The sequence below is a fragment of the Geotrypetes seraphini genome, chromosome 1 (genome assembly GCF_902459505.1).
Source record: "Geotrypetes seraphini chromosome 1, aGeoSer1.1, whole genome shotgun sequence".
Lineage (NCBI taxonomy): Eukaryota > Metazoa > Chordata > Amphibia > Gymnophiona > Dermophiidae > Geotrypetes > Geotrypetes seraphini.
In genome coordinates this window covers 25371344-25392431 of record NC_047084.1, presented here as the reverse complement: position 1 = coordinate 25392431, position 21088 = coordinate 25371344, and the positions used below count along the sequence as shown (strand labels likewise).

The 21088-nt window shown below is 42.6% G+C and overlaps 1 protein-coding gene across 5 annotated transcripts in view; it reads right to left on the bottom strand.

The window, feature by feature from the left end:
* The window catches only part of ARHGEF28 (Rho guanine nucleotide exchange factor 28), a 524944-nt gene that overhangs the window by 390171 nt on the left and 113685 nt on the right, over positions 1-21088 (bottom strand). For all 5 annotated transcript variants that reach the window (XM_033929274.1, XM_033929277.1, XM_033929278.1 and 2 more), the window contains exon 2: positions 8616-8659. In XM_033929274.1, the coding sequence (XP_033785165.1) occupies positions 8616-8648 (33 nt within the window). In that variant the 5' untranslated portion in view covers positions 8649-8659. The remainder of the gene's footprint in view (positions 1-8615; positions 8660-21088) is intronic.

The window sequence follows — 21088 nt, the reverse complement described above, 5'->3', positions numbered from 1 at the left end:
GAAATCGTCTGCTCAATCTGCAGGGGCAGTAGCCATAAAAAAAAGAAAAATGAAAAAATCTGGAATTATTAGGAAGGGAGTAGAAAATAAAACAGAATGCCTCTGTATCTCATTTAGATCTGGACAAATTATACTGGAGATGTGCAATTAGAAAATATAATTTTGAACTTAGAAAAGCGAGGAAAACTTATTATGGTTATAAAATAGCTAAGTCTGATAACTAGAGTGGTATCCTTTTTAAACTCTGGCGTTCTTTGACTAACTCTGATTCCAAATCTGACCAATCCTCATCTCTCTCTGCTGATATTCTAGCTTGTTTTGTTTTTTTCAAGATAAAATCTCTCTTATCAGGCAATCTTTTCCCGGCTGGAGTAATTCTCATTACTCCAGCCGTTTCAACATGGGTTTCTTTCTAATTTTAGTACTGAAACCTTATTGATCTCTCTTCTTTCAAAAATTCAACAATTATGTCTTCAAAATAAATGTTCTATTTTTCTCCAGTTTGATTTATCTGCGGCATTCGATGTAGTACATTACGACATTTTACTTCATTTACTTTCAGATATAGGTCTCCATCAGGTTGTTCTGGATTGGTTCTCTAAATTTCTTTTGTCTCGCTCTTATTCAGTGAATATTGAAGGTGATATCTCCAATTCCTGGCGGCCTCCTTGTGGGGTTCCCCAGGGCTCTCCATTTTCTCCAATTTTATTTAATCTCTATATGACTACACTGAATACTTTTAAGCTGTCAGCTTGAGAAGCACTTCACCTATGTGGATGATATCTTTATACTGATTAAGATCGATTTGGATATTACCAGTTTAGTTTCCAAAGTAAATCATTGCATTTCCAAACTTCAAGCCTGGGCTCTTTGGCCCTGATTCTGTATAGGACGCCCAGGAGAGGTGTCCTATACAGAATCGGTCCTACACTAAACCCCGATTCTGTAACCGGCGTCCATTGTACAGACGCAGGTTAGAAAATCGGGTTAAATTAGACGCGGCCGCTATACTTTTGACAGCAAGGGATCTCCCTGCTGCAATATGTATAGCGGCCGCGGTCGCGGCCACCTGTCCCATCGCCGACAGGAGGATGCCCAATCCTCCTGCCGGAACCCCCTTGGAACCCCCCTGGAATCCCCTCCCCCCCAAACTGGTAATCGCCGACAGGAGGATGCCCAATCCTCCTGCCGGAAAGCCCGATGACCCCCCCCCCCAAAAAAAACTAACCTCCCTCCCCCAACTAACCTTTACATGTTGGTCGGCTGGACGGGTCTTGCTGCCATCCAGCCGACGGGCCCGCCTCGTGGAAATGAGAAGGGCCCGCCCCTTCCCGGCCCATCCCCACTAATCCTAAGGCCTGATTGGCCCAGGTGCCTAGCCTGGGCCAATCAGGTCTTAGGATTAGTGGGGATGGGCAGACCCGCTATGCCTAAAGCCTGATTGGTCCAGGCTTCTAGAGCCTGGGCCAATCAGGCCTTAGATTTAGCGGGGATGGGCTGGGAAGGGGCGGGCCCGTCTCATTTCCACGAGGCGGGCCCGTCAGCTGAATGGCAGCAAGACCCGTCCAGCCGACCAACATGTAAAGGTTAGTTGGGGGAGGGAGGTTAGTTTTGGGGGGGTGTCGTCGGGCTTTCCGGCAGGAGGATTGGGCATCCTCCTGCCCGCGATTACCAGTTTGGGGTGGAGGGAGGTTCCAGGGGGGTTCCGGCAGGAGGATTGGGCATCCTCCTGTCGGCGATTACCAGTTTGGGGGGGAGGGGGGTTCCAAGGGGGTTCCGGCAGGAGGATTGGGCATCCTCCTGTCGGCGATGGGACAGGCGGCCACAACCGCGGCCGCTATACTTATTGCAGCAGGGCGATCCCTTGCTGCCATAAGTATAGCGGCCGCGTCTACTTACAATGTAGACCAGCATTTTGCTGGCCTATATTTTAAGCTTCTCTTCCTCTACTAGGGAGACACGTAGGGCCGCCTAGGTTCACCTAAGGCCCATCTAAGGCCCTTAGGCGAGCTTAGGCGTCTTGCGGGTCTCCCTAGGCTCCCGGAGGCGCCTTCAATATAGGCGGCCTGCCTGGGGAGCATTTTTTTAAAAAACGTGCATCCCGATTGGCTGATTAGGCAGCCTACAGCTGCCTAAAATCGGGACGCACTTTGGAGAATCAGGGCCTTTCTGTCCAGATGAAGCTTAATACAACTAAAACTAAACTTCTGTGGTTAGGTCCAAAATTGGACTGTCTTCCTCCTACTGTAGCTTTGGAATCTGGAATATTGGGAGTCCTTTTTGATTCCTCTCTTACCTTTAAGGACCAAATAAATTCCCTGGTCAAGAAATGCTTTTTTAAGTTTACAAATGTTGAGGAAGGTTAGACATCTTTTTCATCATCGACATTTCTGTGTCTTGGTCCAATCAATCATATTATCTCGACTAGATTACTGTAACGCTATCTATTTTGGCTTGCTGTGGTCCCCCTATGTAGGTCACCCTCATTCTTCAATTGTTGCAACTCCAACAAAAAGTCAGAAGCACTGCTAGCTCCTGATACCTTATCTTCACTTTTAATGCCAGTTGATGTTTAAAGTGCTACAGGAACACATTTGTTCCTTTAAGTCTCTGGCCATAGTGGTTTATTCCTACAGTGACCTGATTAGCTGGCTCTGGGTGAAACTGACTGTCTTCTAGTCACTCACCTTCTGGGCCAACTGCCAGTCTCCTTTTCCCTGAGGCCAAGTATGAAATCCCACAAAGTTCCCACAAATGTTACAAAATGGAAAATTCTCATTCTTTTTCTGTGTTTATATATAAATCAACAAAATGAAGTTGAGACCACCTTTTTTTCCCCCTCTTAATTTAATTGTCATTAGCTCTTTCTAGCCATATTAATGCTCAAGGGCATAAAACCTCTCATAATGGGAGCTCTGCAAATGCTACAGCTTCCTCTGGCTTATTGCCACGATATGAAATAAGAAAAAGCTAAAACATGTTCCAATTAAACAGACGTTATGGACTTATAAACTGATTGACAGTGCTGTGAATAAAAATATCCAGCTGCATTCTTATTGTTAAAAGACATTCATTATATTACATTCAGGGTCAAATTGGAGGGCACCAGACTGTCTCCACTGCATAGTGCAAAACACCATTTGGGAGGTCCACCATTTGTTTTATTTATTTAGATTTAGCTCACATCTTTTCAGAAGTTGCTCAATGTGAGTGAACTGGATTAGAAACTGGTTGATGGACATCGGAGGGTGGCAGTTAATGTAGTGGTGCTAGAAAAGGTTCAAAGAAGAGCGACCAAGATGGTAAAGGGGATGGAACTCCTCTCGTATGAGGAAAGACTAAAAAGGTTAGGGCTTTTCAGCTTGGAAAAGAGACGGCTGAGGGGAGATATGATTGAAGTCTACAAAATCCTGAGTGGAGTAGAACGGGTACAGATGGATCGATTTTTCACTCCGTCAAAAATTACAAAGACTAGGGGACACTCGATGAAGTTACAGGGAAATACTCTTAAAACCAATAGGAGGAATTTTTTTTTCACTCAGAGAATAGTTAAGCTCTGGAACTTGTTGCCAGAGGATGTGGTAAGAGCGGATAGCATAGCTGGTTTTAAGAAAGGTTTGGACAAGTTTCTGGAGGAAAAGTCCATAGTCTGTTTTTGAGAAAGACAAGGGGGAAGCCACTGCTTGCCCTGTATCGGTAGCATGGAATACTGCTACACCTTGGGTTTTGACCAGATACTAGTGACTTGGATTGGCCACCATGAGAATGGGCTACTGGGCTTGATGGACCATTGGTCTGACTCAGTAAGTCTATTCTTATGTTCTTAAAGTAACATAACATAATAATCAGCTTATATACTTCAGGACCGTGAAGTTCTATGCAGTTTACAAAAGACAGGATGTATAATTAAGTTAAAATTAATACCCAAAAGATTAGAAAATAAGACTGTAAAGATCTATGTGGTTTACTAAGTTTAAGTTATCCAAGTAAATTGAAACTAATTACCCAAATATTTAGAAAACAAGTATGTCTTTAAATGCCTCCTAAATCCACATAGGAATTGGAGGACATGATCAAATATTCCAAATCCTTGCCCCATAATGCCGCCTGGTATGACAAAAGATGTTGATGATTTTTTTTTTTTTAATTTACAACTTTTAACAGGCGGAAAGACGAAATTGAAGTGTGAACTTCTCCTGTGTACTAGTTGCAAAGGAAAAAAATCAATTAAATATTTAGGGGCGAGACCAAACAAAACCTTAAAACAGAAGCAACCAAATTTGAACTTCACCCGCACTTCCACTGGCAACCAATGCAATTTTTGGAAAAAAAGGTATCATATGGTCATATTTCTTCAGCCCAAAAATCAATCTGACTGCCGCATTTTGAACCATATGCAATCGCTGCATATTTCACTGAGATATTGCCAAATAGGCAATATTACAGTAATCAAGCTGACTAAGTATGAGGGACTGTACCAAAAATCTAAACGATGAAACATCAAAATAAGCCCTAATGGATTGAATCTTCCAGAGGGTAAAAAAGCCCTTTCTAACCACAGGAAGGAAAGGTGATTAATGACATGCCTCATGAATTGATTCTATTAAATATATGTAATCTTGGTCTCACAATGTCTTGAGCACCGGTTAAGCTCTTAGGGTAGGGTACTCTGATCAGAATCTACAAAACAAGAATCTATTTTTTCAAGCGGGATGGTAGGCTGCAGGGTAATCTTTTCTGGGCACCTTTATTTTACTCTGATAGAATGACACGGTGACAAAATTCATCACCATTCCCGTCCCCGCGGATAACTGCAGGAAACCATCTTCATGTCATTCTTTAAGGAGAGAGGAAAGAATCAGTGTATAATTGGGCACAACCACTGACCCGCAAGCTTTGCTTTGAAGAATGCTGGTGTAGAAGGAACGAGGTTGAAATAGACACTAGAAAATGACATGGGATTATTTCCCGCAGTTATCCGCAGGACAGGAATGGTGATGAATTTTGTCACCGTGATGTCTGATCAAATAAGCAGTCCAGTGTCTCGGTGCTTAACTTCAACTTGCTTTGCTAAACAGTAACTTTAAACACAGTACTTGATATATGCAGTTCAAAATGTCTACACAGGAAGTTTATCTCCAAACTCTTCCCTTCAAAATCACAGTTCAACAGGGGGGGAAAAAAACACAATCCAATCCTGTTTCGGTGCAATCCGCTAGTGTCAGGAAACAGCATGTGGTAATCTCCATCCCATTCCCTTACACTCCAGAACCTGATAATCACAGTGTCATCAATATTTCTGTCCCATCCTAGACCAGTGGATTTCCACTGACACGGTGAAAGTTCCACCAGACGTGAGACACTCCCACTCCCATTTCTCCTTTCTGGGGTGTCTTTTTCCTGAAGCACTCTTTCTTGCTCCTAAGCCAGGAACTCCCAGCAGGCACCTGCTGCCAAATGGCAGTGACTTCAGACGCCATGCACAGCAAACTTCTTCTGTCTTAGCCTCTAAGATTAACCCCTCAGTGCTAGGGTTTTAGTGAGGTTGGGCAACCAAAGACCATGTGCTCAAAAATTACTTTCTGGCTCTGCCCACATGGGCTGGCTCTTTCCACAACCAACCACCAAGCTGAACATTCCAGCCTTCCTTACTGAGCACAGCATGCACAAAGCTCCAACACCACAGTAAAAAAAAATATTGTGGTGGGAACGATTTTATTTTTTCAGGTGATGCTCAGCACAATAGCATGCAAATTACGTTTATGCATGCAATTTGTGCAGAGCAGCCCCAATAAAAGGGGGGGGGGGAACTGTGCCTGTCATCTGCTCAGAAGAGCAATCGATAGGCTCAGCTCCTCCTCCTGCCTTGCAGTCACCATCCTTCCCTCTGCCCAGCTGATGACAGCTCCAGAGCAGCGGCGTACCTAGCATATGTGACACCCGGGGCCCATCATTTTTTGACCCCCCCCCCATCTGTACAGAAAACATGATTTTTAGTAACAAGCCACACGTCACATATGAGTATCTAGGAAAAGGCAGCATCTTACATACTGCAGTGAGCAGTACAACATCAATACACCCATTGTAAAACTAAACAAGCCAGACTAGTACAGATCAATCCTGCAGTCAAGCCTAACAAAAAAACATGTCTTTCGAGCACACAGAACACAGAAAACACCTTCGCCTAGTATGGAATTTGTCATCACAAACTAAGCCCTCCCTCTTTTACAAAACTGTAGTGTGGATTTTAGCCACGGAGGTAACAGCTCTGACGCTCATAGAATTCTGAGCATCAGAGCTGCTACCATCAGCTGTTAATGGTATTTCCTATCTCTAAAAGTGCTGAGTGGATCCACCCGAAAATACATCAAGAACTTCTTGTTCCGCTACCAACACTGTATAAACTACTATATGTCGCTGTGCTTTGATCTAGGTAGGACTTTTTTAGAGGTCTATTAGAACTTGGTTGAATGAGCACAAGTCATGAACTGTCAACAAAATCATTTCTGCTCTGCTTGTGCAACATTGGATGAACTCTGGTCACTCTTGGGAGGATGTGCGCTAATGAGTTTTAGATAATATTCTATTAAGGTGAGAGGGTGGGAATTATGACTATTTTTTGAATTTGAAAGAACAGTGCTGGATATTTAAATTAGACTTAATACAGCCAAGAAGTTTGAATGCAGAGATCAATTGGTGGTGTCTGATTTGATGTTGGATGAGTGATGTGAAGTTTTTCCAACCATATTCACTTCCTGGTGTGACATCAGTAGTTAACTGGTGGCAGGATTCTGCTGTGGCCATTTTGAAGAAGCTTTAAGAGATGGAGTGTACTTGGGATGGAGAGATGGAGGGCCCCCAGCAGGGCTTTCACAAACTACCTCGAGCGATTTACAGCTTTCCCTGACCAACATTCAAAAGTTAAGTTTGGAGTCTTTTGCTCTTGGGGTACAGCTGGGGGGGGGGGGGGTTCATAGCATGTTCTCTGCAAGTGTTTTGCACTAGTAATTAAACAGACTAAATCTATATAATGTGTTTATGATTTTCACTTTCTCATTTGCACATACGATGAGTCCTGTGATGGTGTGCAGGTGGGTTGAGTTTATTTAAGCTCTCACACCAGACTTGTTAAGCGCTGGGGATTCTTCTCCATATCGCTAACTCCTCACACTGAGGGCTCACCTTTACATATTTATTAATTTTTATTATTTATTTGTGCTTGGATATAGTGTCAGGGCAGGTTGCATAACATCCATGGAAATGATGCAGTCTGGGCATGCCTGAGCATGCTTGTACATGGGCTTGATGGATGCTGTCTGTAAAGGCTATATAAATGCATATGAAAACATGGAATTACTGTTAAAGCATATCAAGTACACAAAATACAACTGGAACATCTGTGGTGATCTTAAAATAGTAGCTCTTCTACTTGGAATGCAACTTGGATGTACCAAGCACTGTTGTTTTATTTGTGAATGGGACAGCCGTGCTAAGGAGTTGCATTTCATTCAAAAGAACTGGCCACTCCATCAGAATTTGATTCCAGGACAAAAAAATGTGGTACATGGACCACTTGTTGACCTTATAAAAGATATTTTTGCCTCCTCTTCACATAAAACTTGGACTGATGAAAAATTTAGTAAAAGCGATGAACAAAGAAGGCAAAGGTTTTCTTTATCTAAGACAGATGTTTCCAAGAATAACAGACACCAAGATTAAGGAAGACAATTTTGTCAGTCCACAGATCAGACACATCATCAATGATGAGAGATTTGAAGATCTGTTAGTCGGGCCAGAGAAAATCACCTGGAAAGCATTCAAGGATGTTGTTGTGAATTTTCTTGGCAGTTACAGAGTACTAAGCTATATTCAACTGGATGACAACCTTCTTAGAGCATACAAAACCATGAAGTGCAACATGTCACTAAAGATGCACTTTCTACAAATTCACGCTTGGACTTCTTCCCCGCAAATCTTGGTGAAGTCAGCAACGAACATGGTGAAAGGTTTCACCAGGACATTGGCACCATGGAAAAAATATATCAGGGTAACTGGAATCCATCAATGCCGGCTGACTATTGTTGGACACCACAACGAGATGCACCGGACACCAAATACAAATGAAAATCAGCAGGAAAACACTTTTAGCCATGGCAAACTCTCACAGCGAATCAGAAACTTTGTGCATTAAAACATGTTATAGTCAATTACAGATACCATCATGTTTCTCAAAATTCCTACATAATACAGTCCGTGGGAAATTATATTTGTGTTTATTTTGAAGGGGTCTATCAAAACTACCAGTTTGTTTTAAGGAAGCAAAACTTTTGGAAATATTTGTTGTCCAGTATTATAGTAATAGCAGCAGGCTAGAATCTAATTAGAGCACACACATTACCAGTAGAAAACCAAAATCAATAAAAGGAAGAGTTTGGGCTTTCATAAGATTTTACAAAATGATTCAAACTATTTGGACTGACAAAATGGTAATTGGTCACCTAAGAGGTTCAGTTAAAGAGTCATAAAATTCAGCTTTGATTAATTGTGCTACCCTTGAATGTGTCAGTAATGGTGAGAGTGGGTTTCAGCGCAGTTCCCAGTGGCACAGAACTTACGTAAAGAGGTACTTCAGTGCAGCTCAGCTCCATCGTTTCAGCATCTATAAAACAGGATAAATGAATAGAATACTTCAGAGTCATGAAGCACTGGTTCTTAACAATGAAAAAAAACAGGTCAGTGAACATTTCTGAAACCAGCTTTCAGTGGCCTGGGACAAAACGCTAGAACCGGTTGCTTGGTTTCTGTTACTGCAGCCATGATTTACAGGGCACTGATGGTGTACAGGTCTTATGGTGTAGAAGCCGTTGCTACACTACATCAGTGCAATTCATGCTGTCACGGCGTCTGAATATAATAGTGTCAGATTCCTATATCTACCAGTATCTCGTTCACACTATGTAATTTCACCAGCAAATGTGTGGTCCGTACAGTACACTAGTGGTTAAAGTGGACTTTACAGTGGTACTTTGGCGTGCCGACAATCCCGTGGTGACATTTGCACTGTGAGGGGGCGAAACCCCCTACTACAAGTCCTCGCGCTCCCATTGGGGGGTTTGGGAGGGGAACCCCCCTCCCCCCCAAGTACACTGAAAACTCCCGTTTTCGCTGTTCGGGAGTTTTCAGTGTAGTGGGGGGGTTCCCACACACACACACCCCCAATGGGAGCACGAGGACTTTATTGATAGTAGCACTGCGAGGACTCGAAGTCTTCAAGTCCTCACAGTGCTACTATCAATAAAGTGAACTTTGAACTTTATACCCATGGCTGAATTATTGACATCTCATCCTCACGACTCCTTTGATGTGCCTTTATTGTCTCGTCATTGAGGCCTCCTTGGGCTCCCTTTTTGGTGTCTTTACCCTCAATCTTGCCAGAGGCTTATTTTACAGCATTTGATCAACAAGAGAACCAAATTCCCTCGAGTCAGTCATGTTGGAGAACAGTAAGAGGAAAAAGAAGGATCCCCCAAATATAATACTCCAGGCCTAAGTATGTAAGAAATGAAGTCAGGGAGAAAGTACATAAAAGCTAGTGAGCTGACAACATTAGGAATTTTATGGAAATCTTGGTGCAGACAGCTGCAGCCTAAATATTCCTCCTTCAGGCAAAGCCAGTATTCAGTAAAAGGCACGGCCTTACACGAATGTCAGCCTTGACAAACTCCGCCTACCACTGTTTTTCCACATACTTGTGTTTTTCTCTAAACAAGTCTCCTGAAATCTACCAAATCATAACAGTATTTCCTGAAAACAAAAGGGGCAGTTAACTGATCCTCCTCCTCTTCCTGCACAGGGGCTTGTTAACATCAACATATCACATTAGGCCATTAGCCAGCCAGTTTCTTTATGAAATAGCAACTCACAATTTTCAATTCTCTAAGAAAAAAGAAAGAAAAGAAAATATTTTGCTGATTTTACTCTATAATGAGGCAGGATTTTAAACAAAAAAAAAACAACCCCTAGCTATTTTTAAAAGATTATGTGGCACACAATGCACAGCACTACGAACTATGTATAAGAATTTATGTACACATGAGAGCTGGTCTTATTGTAGTAAGGAACTGGAGCAATTCCTACTACTAATAATTACCGGTATATTGTTTCTATAGCTCTGCCAGACACATGCAGCGCTGTACATTACATTAACCATATAAGAAACAATCCCTGCAGGAAACAGAGAGAATGCTAGAAAAGCAAGAAAGTAATAAATACACACTGACATAGTGTATCAAACCAAACCACTGAACTAAAAGCCAACATGCTAGAAGAAGATATTACTGTGACAGAAATAAATGACACACAACAAAGAGGCAAGAGAGATGTCTGTACCAACCGGTAGTCACATTTATTCAAAACAACATATAGGAGGTCTAAAAGTCCTAGGTCTTTAAAAAGATCGTATGAAGTCCTTATGGTCTTTTTAAAGACCTAGGACTTCTAAACCTCCTATATGTTGTTTTGAATAAATGTGACTAGCAGTTGGTACAGACATCTCTCTTGCCTCTTTGTTGTGTACTTTGTGCTTTTGCCAAGGCCAGCTCGCTTCTTTTTCCCTGATCTACAGAAATAAATGAATCATGGTTCTGGTTCTGTCACTAGAATCAGGACTTGGAGGTGAATATACCAGAATACACTCCTTTCAAAACAGTCAGGGAGGGAGTGCCTTTAAATTTCAGGAGCATAATAAAAGATTTATCCAGACCTAATTTATGCTGAACTTGTAAAACTGATGTAGGCACATTTTATCATATGGTATTTGGATGACATGCTGTTAAAATGTTTTGGGATGAAGTCTGGCAAGGAGTGCAAGAAATCTTTGGATTCTGTATAGAGCTGACTTATGAAATTGTCATTTTGCGTTCTGCTATCTTATCGCATTTAGTTAAAAAAAAATAATAAGACCAAATTATTTGATGTTCTTATGGGTCTAGAAATTCAGCATGTCTTATCAGAATGGAAAAATAGTACAGTTCTTTCATTTCCTGCTTAGTGGGTAGGAGTCTGTCTTGCGCGTAAATATGAAGAAGTAGCTGCTGTTAGGCAAAGTTCAGTTTTGATATTTTAAGAGGGTTTGAGCTCTTTTAGATGACTATTGTAGAATACATGCTAACTGACTTGTCTTTCTGTTTTGTACTCCCAATTTGTCCACTTTTACAATTTTGTTGGGGGGAGGGGGAAGGGCTTAAATGTCAATTAGATTAATTGCTTTGTTGAATTATTGTATTTTATGAAATTCAACAAAGACATTTAAACCAGAAAGATTTATCCCTCAATATCACGCCCTTGGAGGTAAGTGTGCAAAAGCTTAGGTGCGACAGCTTATCTCAGGACAATGACAGGCATAAGTTGGCATGCCCAAGTGCACCTTGCAATGTGCACATTTGATAAATTCTATATGGTGCATGCATTGCTAGGTAGAACACCCTACACATGCCCATGCTTCAGCCACTGCTAAAGTCCATTTGCTATTATGTACCAAGCAACTAGCATGACAGTTTTAAAGAACAGTGCCTAGGCCCTAGTATATTTGTGCATAAATGTGAAATCATTTACATATCTGCACCTACTCTATAAATCAGTGTGCATAATTACCACCTAAATTTAAGTGCCCTTATTTATTTTATTTAATTATTAGGCATTTATATAGCGCCTATCAATGTTATCTAAGCGGTTTTTACATTCAGGTACTCAAGCATTTCTTCCTGTCTGTCTAGGTGGGCTCACAATCTATCTAGCACACCTGGGGAAGTGGAGGATTAAGTGACTCTCCCAAGGTCACAAGGAGCAGCACAGGATTTGAACCCACAACTTCAGGATGCTGAGGCTGGAGCTCTAACCACTGCGCCACACTCTCTTCCTTTATAGAACTGCCCTTCACTTAATTCTTTCCTTTGCTAGAAGAATGGAGTGGTGGCTGTGTTAGTCCACTCTTCAAGGTAATATGCAGAAATAAAACAAAAACATAAAGGGGAAAAAAATAATACCTTTTTATTGGACTAACAATGCAGTTTATGATTAGCTTTTGAAGGTAACCCCTTCTGCCTCAGATCAAACCCTTTTACGAAACCGTATTTGGGAGGATTTATCACCAGCCGCAGCAGTAAAAGCTCCGATGCTCATAGGAATTCTAGGAGTGTCAGAGCTTTTACTGCCGCAGGTGGTGATAAATAAAACCCTAGCGCATCTTCCTCTTCCTCGCCATGACCCTTCCACCTCGCCCCCTAATTCCAAGGCCCGAAACTAATTATACTTTCCACCTTGAATCTCATGTACTGACATAATGTATCTTTATTGTAACCCATGTACTGACTAAATGTATCTTTATGGTAACCCACCTGTATCCCATACACTGACAAAATGCACCTTGATAGTAAACTACTTGTATTGTAACCCACTTGCATCCCATGTACTGACAAAATATATCTTTACTGTAACCCACTTGTATCCCATGTACTGACAAAATGAATCTTTAATGTAAACCACTTGCATCTCATGTACTGACTAAACGTATCTTTATTGTAAACCGCTTCGAACTTCACGGTATAGCGGTATATAAGAAATAAATTATTATTATTATTATCTTCAAAAAAGGGGGGTAAATTAAGTTAATCCAATAAAAAAGGTATTTTTTTCCCTTTATGGTTTTATTTTATTTCTACATATTACCTAGAAATAAGAAATTCCCTCTTATCTCTATATCATGTAGTTCACAGAATACTCTGGACAGCAGTCAAATTGCATAAAACTGATCTGCCTCTTTCTAGCATTTGTTGGCTCTCTGATGAAGACATAAGAATATTCAATCACTTTCTACTGTCCTATTGATATCCAATTCTGAAAAAAAAAAAAAAAAGCAAAAAGCATGGGTTAAGATTAAGGTAATTGAACCGCTAAGTAGACAGGGAGAAGAATGGTTAGTAAGAAAAATAAGTAATGATGCCCCTGTATAAGACTCTCTTAGAATATTGTGTACAATTCTGGAGAGCGTACCTTCAAAAAGATACGAACAGGATGGAGTCGGTCCAGAGGAAGGCTCTAAAATAGTCACTGGTCTACATCTTAAAGCTTATGAGGACAGACTTAAAGATCTTAATAGGTATACTTTGGAAGAAAAGTGGGAGAGGGGAGATATGATAGACATTTAAAAATACCTATGCGGCATAAATGCATAGGAGGTAAGTCTCTTTCATTTGAAAGGAAACTCTATCATGAGGGGACATAAGATGAAGGCACAAGGGGAACAGACTAAGAAGTAACTTCAGAAAATACTTTTTCACAGAAAGGGTGGTGAATGCTCCTGGTGAAGGTGGTGGAGACGAAGAGTATATCTGAATTCAAGACAGCTTGGGACAAGTATGTTGGATCTCTAAAGGAAAGGAAGGGATAGTAGATGGAATGGATAGGCAGGCTAGATAGGCCATATGGTCTTTACCTGTCTTCATTTTTCTACATTTCTGTTAGAAAACTGTGGAACCATCCTATTTATGCACGTATTGTACTCCTCTGGGAGAACTCTGTACAAGGTTATAACAAGTAATTGGGGGAAAAAAAAGTTTATCAAAGAGCACATGTGGTAGAGAGTCTGGTTTGTTTCACATGTAAATATGAAGCGGTTGCTGGCAGTATATGCGAGAGAGAGAGAGAGAGATCCTATCTGTAGTTCTGTCTGAAAAAGCATTATTTAGTGCTTTTGAAATCTGCCCACCTATTGTAGTTTTGTGCCATTTTCATATTCTGTTTGAGCAAAGCATATTGCACAGACCCCTAAAAAAAATGTTTCTTCATGCCTTGGATTTTTTTTAACCTGTTTCCAGGGTTATTTTGGGCACTGATTCAAAAAAATTTTATTGGATAGACCGCATCAGCTCTAGTTTCTTAGATATGGTTGATATCCTTGCTTTTTTTCCTTTGAGATAGTAGAGCCTAACATGAACATTGGGCAAAAAAAGATTGGCCTCCGAGGAAATATATGGTGGTTTGAGGACAAAATGTAATCAATGAACCTTTGGTAGCACGAGATAGAATCATACTGCCACCACTACATATAAAGCTAGGCCTGATGAAACAATTTGTAAAAGCTTTGAATAAAGACATTTGGCAAAGTACTTCATTAAAGTCTTCTGAGGAAATTAGAAAGTCATGGGATAGGAGCAGTGGTGTACCTAGGGTATGTGGCACCCGGGGCTCATCATTTTTTGACACACCCCCCCCCATGTAAAAAATATTTTTTGTAATAACCATGAAAAATAAATGGTCATAATAGAAATAGGCACTGAAAATTTTCTTTTATTGAACCTCATATATGTAACCATTAATCCAAGCATAACATAAATTATGTCTGGTGATGCTTGGGACAGTTCTGATTATGTTAGTTCGGTTTTATGTGTTTTTGAATAGAAGGGTTTTTATTTCTTTTTTGAAGGTTTTGTAGTCTGTGGTCGAGGTCAATAGGATGTAGAGTTGGGGGTCGAGTGTTAGGAGGTCGTCGAACAGTTTTTTTTCTTTTGACGATTTTAGTTGGAGGGTGTGTGAATGGTGCGTGAGTTCTCCTATGTCTGGTTGAAGTGGATTTAATTATTTAGCTGAAGAAATTAGTAAACCCCCCCCCCCTTTCCATACACATTAATTCTCTTCCATTTTTTGTTCCCATTCTAAAAAACACTGATAAGTTCCCAGAAAAAAAATACATTAAAATAAGAAGTGAAAACAAAGGCCCCTACAGATGAGAACATAACATAAGAATAGCCTAACTGGGTCAGACCAATGGTCCATCATGCCCAGTAGCCCATTCTCATGGAAACCAATTCAGGCCATTAGTACCTGGTCAAAACCCAAAGAGTAGCAACATTCCATGCACCAATCCAGGGCAAGCAGACACTTCCCCCATGTCTTAGTAACAGACTATGGACTTTTCCTCCAGGAATTTGTCCAAACCTTTCTTAAAATCAGCAATGCTATCTGCTTTTACCATAACTACTGGCCACTTCATTTTTAAGCTTAGTTCTTTCCTTCCAAACAGAGACCTTGCTAGATGTCAAATACAGAAAGAACAAGGTAACTTCACAAGGACTTAGCTGTGCAGGAAATGTGAATCTCCTCATTCACCCACCATATAGTGCAAAAATGTGCAAAGATCTGTTTTTTTCTTTCGATCACTACATAGTCTAATGCCACACAAGCAGCGCTGTTACAAACATATTCTGAAGGTCAATGCTAAGGTTAACAAAGTTTCCTTCCTTGGACCACAAGGAGATACTGACAAACCACTAGAAGAGATCCCAATACAACTACCCAGGCACAACACCCAAAGACCCACTCAGTGTGTGAACCAGTTGAGTGGAGTGGACTAACTGGGGGGGTGGAAATGGGCCCAGAGTTTGCTCAGCAGAATTTCCCAGACCACCTCTTCCTCTCAACACATTGACATGCTGCCGCCACTACCACCACCACCACCATTAGGAACACCTCAACGGGTAGGCCAGCAATGCTTATAAACTTTATAAAACACATTATTATATTTTCTTATAAAGCACATATTTTAATTGAACTCTCTGACATCCTCAGCCTTGCCATTCACAAAAATAGAAGGAAGAAAAGTTCCCGTTTCCTTTGCTGTCTCATGTCTCCGGCCTATACAATATTTTTCTTCAGCAGACCCTTCAAAAGTCTGACCAAATCCTCGTTTCACTTGCATTATAAAGTACTGAGGATGCCATCTCTCTCCAATCCCAGGTCCTATAGTCTAAGACAGTAGTGCAAACTAGTCTGCCCGATTTAAGAAAAAAAAAATTTTTCAATTCGATTCAGCCTATTGAATTGGTTTTTCGATTCAACTTTCCTGCCCAATTGGGTGTTTGTTTGTTTGTTTTTTTTAAACATCCTGGTGGGTTTATTTTATAGCTTTTTCACCTCCCTTTGGCTTCTCCTAACCACACTGGCGCTGTGGTGTAAATAAAATAAAGAAACAAAAAGGACTTTTCCTCTCTGTTAAATCCTAACTCACGTTTGTGGTCTAACACCAGCTCTGGCAGGATACACATTTCAAATCTGACATATTGTAATCACAAAACAGAAAATAAAATTAGTTTTTCTACCTTTTGTTGTCTGGTTATTTTTCAAATCTTGTTGGTCCAAGGCTCTGGTTGTCTTCTGATAACTTGCTTGCCAGGGTTTCCTTCTTCCTTCTTTCTGCATGCTAACCACTCATCTGCCATCTAACATAGTAACATAGTAACATAGTAGATGACAGCAGATAAAGACCCGAATGGTCCATCCAGTCTGCCCAACCTGATTCAATTTAAATTTTTTATTTTTTCTTCTTAGCTATTTCTGGGCAAGAATCCAAAGCTTTACCCTGTACTGTGCTTGGGTTCCAACTGCCGAAATCTCTGTTAAGACTTACTCTAGCCCATCTACACCCTCCCAACCATTGAAGCCCTCCCCAGCCCATCCTCCACCAAACGGCCATATACAGACACAGACCGTGCAAATCTGCCCAGTACTGGCCTTAGTTCAATATTTAATCTTATTTTCTGATTCTAGATCCTTTGTGTTCATCCCACGCTTCTTTGAACTCAGTCACAGTTTTACTCTCCACCACCTCTGTCGGGAGTGCACTCCAGGCATCCACCACCCTCTCCGTAAAGTAGAATTTCCTAACATTGCCTTTGAATCTCTGTCCTCCCCGTTTCCCTTCCCTCTCCAGGAGATCTGGCATCTATCCTTTTTAAGTCTCCCTCCACAGATCTATCTTTTCTTAACTACCCTTTCATCCAGCATCTCTCCCTCCTTCCCCACCAACCCAGGGTCCACCATCTCTCCCTTTCTTTTCCCAACTACCCTCCTATCCAGTATCTCTATCCCCCCCTCCACACCATCCCTTGTGTCCAACTTCTCTCCCTTTCTGTTCTTTCCCTCTCTAAAACTATGGTCCATCATCTCTCCCTCTTCTCTATTTTCAGACCCATTATTTCTTCCCACCCAAAGTCCGGCATATGCCCGTCTCTTTGAACCCCCTCATTCTCTCCGTGTATTTCTACACCAGGGCCCCCCTCCCTAAAGGCCTGTCTCCCCCTTAAAGGTCTGCATCCCACCCCTGAAGGCCTGCACTCCCCCCCGAAGGCCTGCACCCCCCCCCTCCGAAGGCCTGCACCCCCCCTTGAAGGCCTGCCTGTCCCCTCCTCCCTTGAAGGCCTGTCCCTCCCTTGAAAGCCTGCCTGCCTGAACCTCCCTTGAAGGCCTATCCTTCCCTTGAAAGCCTGCCTGCCTGCCTGACCCCCCCCCCCTTGAAGGCCTGTCCCCCCTTTGAAGGCCTGCCTGCCTGTCTCCCCTTTGAAGGCCTGCCTGTCCCCCCCCCTTGAAGACCTGCCTGCCTGTCACCCCTCCCTTCCCTTTGAAGGCCTGCCTGCCGGCCTGCCTTCCCGCCCCACCCCGAAGGACTGCTGGCCCCTCCCGGCCTCCCTGCACCACCTGAATCAGGCCCTGAGGGGGTGCTTCCGGCCTTGAGTTCAGCCCCCCCCCCCAAAGGACCGCTCGCACTCCTGGCCTCCCTGCACCACCTGAATCAGCCCGCAGCGGGATCGCGATGTCAGCGATCCCTTCGCTGCTTCGGAGCTGCTTCCTCCGCCACGGTCCCGCCCCTTCTCTGACATCAGAGGAGGGGAGGGGCGGGACCATGGCACAGGAAGCAGCACCGAAGCAGCTCAGGGATCGCCGACATCGCGATCCCGCTGCGGGCTGCTTCATAGGTAGTGCAGGGAGGCCAGGGGGGCGAGCGTTCCTTCGGGGGTGGGGGGGGGACTGAACGGCAAGGCCAGGAGCACCCCTCTCAGGGCTAGCACCCGGGGCGGACCTCCCCCCCGCCCCCCCCCCCCTTAGTACGCTACTGGATAGGAGGTAATATCCTATTATGGATTAAGAACTGCTTAAAAGATAGAAAATAGACATTTGGGTTAAATAGTCAATATTCTCATTGGAAAAGGCTAAATAGTTGGGTTCTCCAGGGGTCTGTGCTGAGATTGCTGCTTTTTAACATATTAATCAATGATCTAGAGATGGGAATAACTAGTGAGATAATTAATTACGTTTGCTGATGACACAAAGTAGTTCAAAGTTGTTAAGTCGCAAGAGGATTGTGAAATATTGCAAGAGGATCTTGTGAAACTGGGAGATGACATTTAATGAGCAAGTGCAAATTGATGCATGTGGGAAAGAACCCGAACTATAGCTACGTGATGCAGGGTTCGATGTTAGGAGTCACTACCCAGGAAAAGGATCTAGGTGTCATTAAGAACATAAGAACATAAGAATTGCCGTTGCTGGGTCAGACCAGTGGTCCATCGTGCCCAGCAGTCCGCTCACGCGGCGGCCCTCTGGTCAAAGACCAGCGCCCTAACTGAGACTAGCCCTACCTGCATAAGTTCCAGTTCAGCAGGAACTTGTCTAACTTTGTCTTAAATCCCTGGAGGGTGTTTTCCCCCCTATAACAGACTCCGGAAGGGGGGAAACACCCTCCAGGGATTCAAGACAAAGTTAGACAAGTTCCTGCTGAACCGGAACGTATGCAGGTAGGGCTAGTCTCAGTTAGGGCGCTGGTCTTTGACCAGAGGGCCGTCGCATGAGCGGACTGCTAGGCAGTCTATAGCGGTGTCAAAGAAAGCAAATACAATGTTAGGAAAAGAATGGAAAACAAAGATGAAATTGTTATAATGCCTTTGTATTGCTCTATAGCAGGGGTAGGCAATTCCGGTCCTCGAGAGCCAGAGCCAGGTCAGGTTTTCAAGATATCCACAATTAATATGTACGAGATGGATTTGCATGCACTGCCTCCTTGAGATGCACGCTACACGGGACTCCCAAGGGGGTCCCACCCTGTTCAACGGGACTCCTACGGGGATCCCACCCTGGTCAATGGGACTCCCACTGGGCTCCCAAACACACCACGGGACTTCCACAGGGATGGAATCGTGATTTTAGAGCCTACCTTCTCCGTGACCTCCATGGATAAATTGAAATCTAATTGTGAGACCAGCGCTGCAGCGGACTGGAGCCATGCTGAACAGTGAGCTCAGCAAGTAGGCACACGTCCGCAGGCAGGGAGCCTTGCTGCTGATTGGCTGAAGGAAGTCACATGCAAGGCTAGAGCCAGTACTTAATGAGGTGAGCCACCAATAGGCCAAACAGAGACCAACCTGAGGAACCACTACTAACTACTGGACCCAGCCAAGCCAAGAGAAGGACCCACTGGACCTGACTCCATCACGTCCCGAGCCGAGGAGGACCACCCAGCCACCGGACCTGAACCGATCGAGGAGGAGGACCAAGGAGGTCTCGCCCGGCTCCATTCCGGGTGACCCGACGAGGAGGCCCTCACCACTGCCTCACCTTACCAACCCCAGGACCAGAGTCAGACCCGAAGAGCACGTGCTCAGGCCAAGAGGAACCTCACCTGACCGAAGAGCCCCAGGCCAGTCCAGGACCAGACCTGAAGAGCACGTGCTCCAGCCAAGAGGACCCTCACCCGACCCAAAGAAGAGCCCTAGTCCAGCCCAGCCAAGAGTCAGGAACCAACCCGAGCCCCCAGCCAAAGAGGACCACACAACTGAGCAGCCGATCCCTAAAGGGAGACCCAGTCACCCCTCCCGATGAGGAGAGGAGAGAAATGTTCCTGAGGAGCCGACCTGAGCCCTGCCCCTGAGCCGTGACTGACTGAGCCCAAAGTTAAACTTTAGGCCTATCTTTCCTATGCCTGTCCCCAAGGATTTTCATTTTTCCATAATCATCGTCATTATAAAAGAGGAGGCAGATTAGCAACAATTTTCCGAGAACACTTACTAACTCATGTCGATAACTCTCCAGTAAATTCTCCTATTGAATATTTACAGTTTTCATTATTAACAAAACCAAAAACCGATGTACTTTTAATATATTTGCCACCCCCAATTAACACTGATAATTTTACTCAACTCCAATCCTTAATGTTTGATTTTGGTAGCTCTACCTTAAATCCATTAATTTTGGGTGACTTCAATATTCATTTTGATGATCCCAACAACAATTTCACTAAAACTATTCTTTCTTATATAAAACAATTAGACCTTTATCCACTTCTAACAACGCCAACCCATCAAGCAGGACACACAATTGATATGGCTCTAATAACTTCATCCGCAAGAAACAATTTTTCAGTAAACTGCTGTCTACCAGTTCCATGGTCAGACCATTTTTTAATAACAATCAAACACACTATCTTACATAACCTACCTCACATTAAACAACAATCAATAAATTTTAGAAACTTCAATGATCTCTCTTCAGAATCAATTCGTTCAACATTTAAATTAGATCTTTCTGAATCTACAACTCATTCTATAGATGATTTAATCAATCACTGGAACGCTGCTATTAAACTATTATTAGATAAACTAGCTCCAGTACAAGCAAAGATTATTCCCGCTCGCAAAATTCAGAACCCATGGTTCACGGCTGAACTTTCTCTCATTAAGAAACAACTCAGGTCTTCAGAACGTAAGTGGAGAAAAGCTAAAACTAAAATAAATTTTCAATTGTTCACTGAGCAATCCAAATTCTACAAACAAAAAATAAACCAAGCAAAAATGAAATTTTATTCTAATAAAATTTTGAAAGCTAAAAATCCATCAATCCTCTATACTATTCTCAATTCAATATCAAGTCTAAATAAACAACAATCAGAAGCCGTTACATCTTCACCAACTGCCCAGGAACTCACTGACTATTTCATTGAAAAAATTAGTAAAATCAGAAACACTTTTACAGTAAATCAATATAAAATGTTTGCTATTCAACAATCCGATTCAGATTCACTATATTCAAAATGTTCAAAATTTAACATGCCAAGTCTATATGAAATTGAGACCATTCTCAAATCCATAAACATCAAGGGCTCAAAGGCTGATCTAATTCCTCCTTTCATTCTCAAACGTCACTTTAATATTTTTGGTCCTTTCATCCATAAGCTAATTTATGAAAGTCTAAGTCAAAACATCGT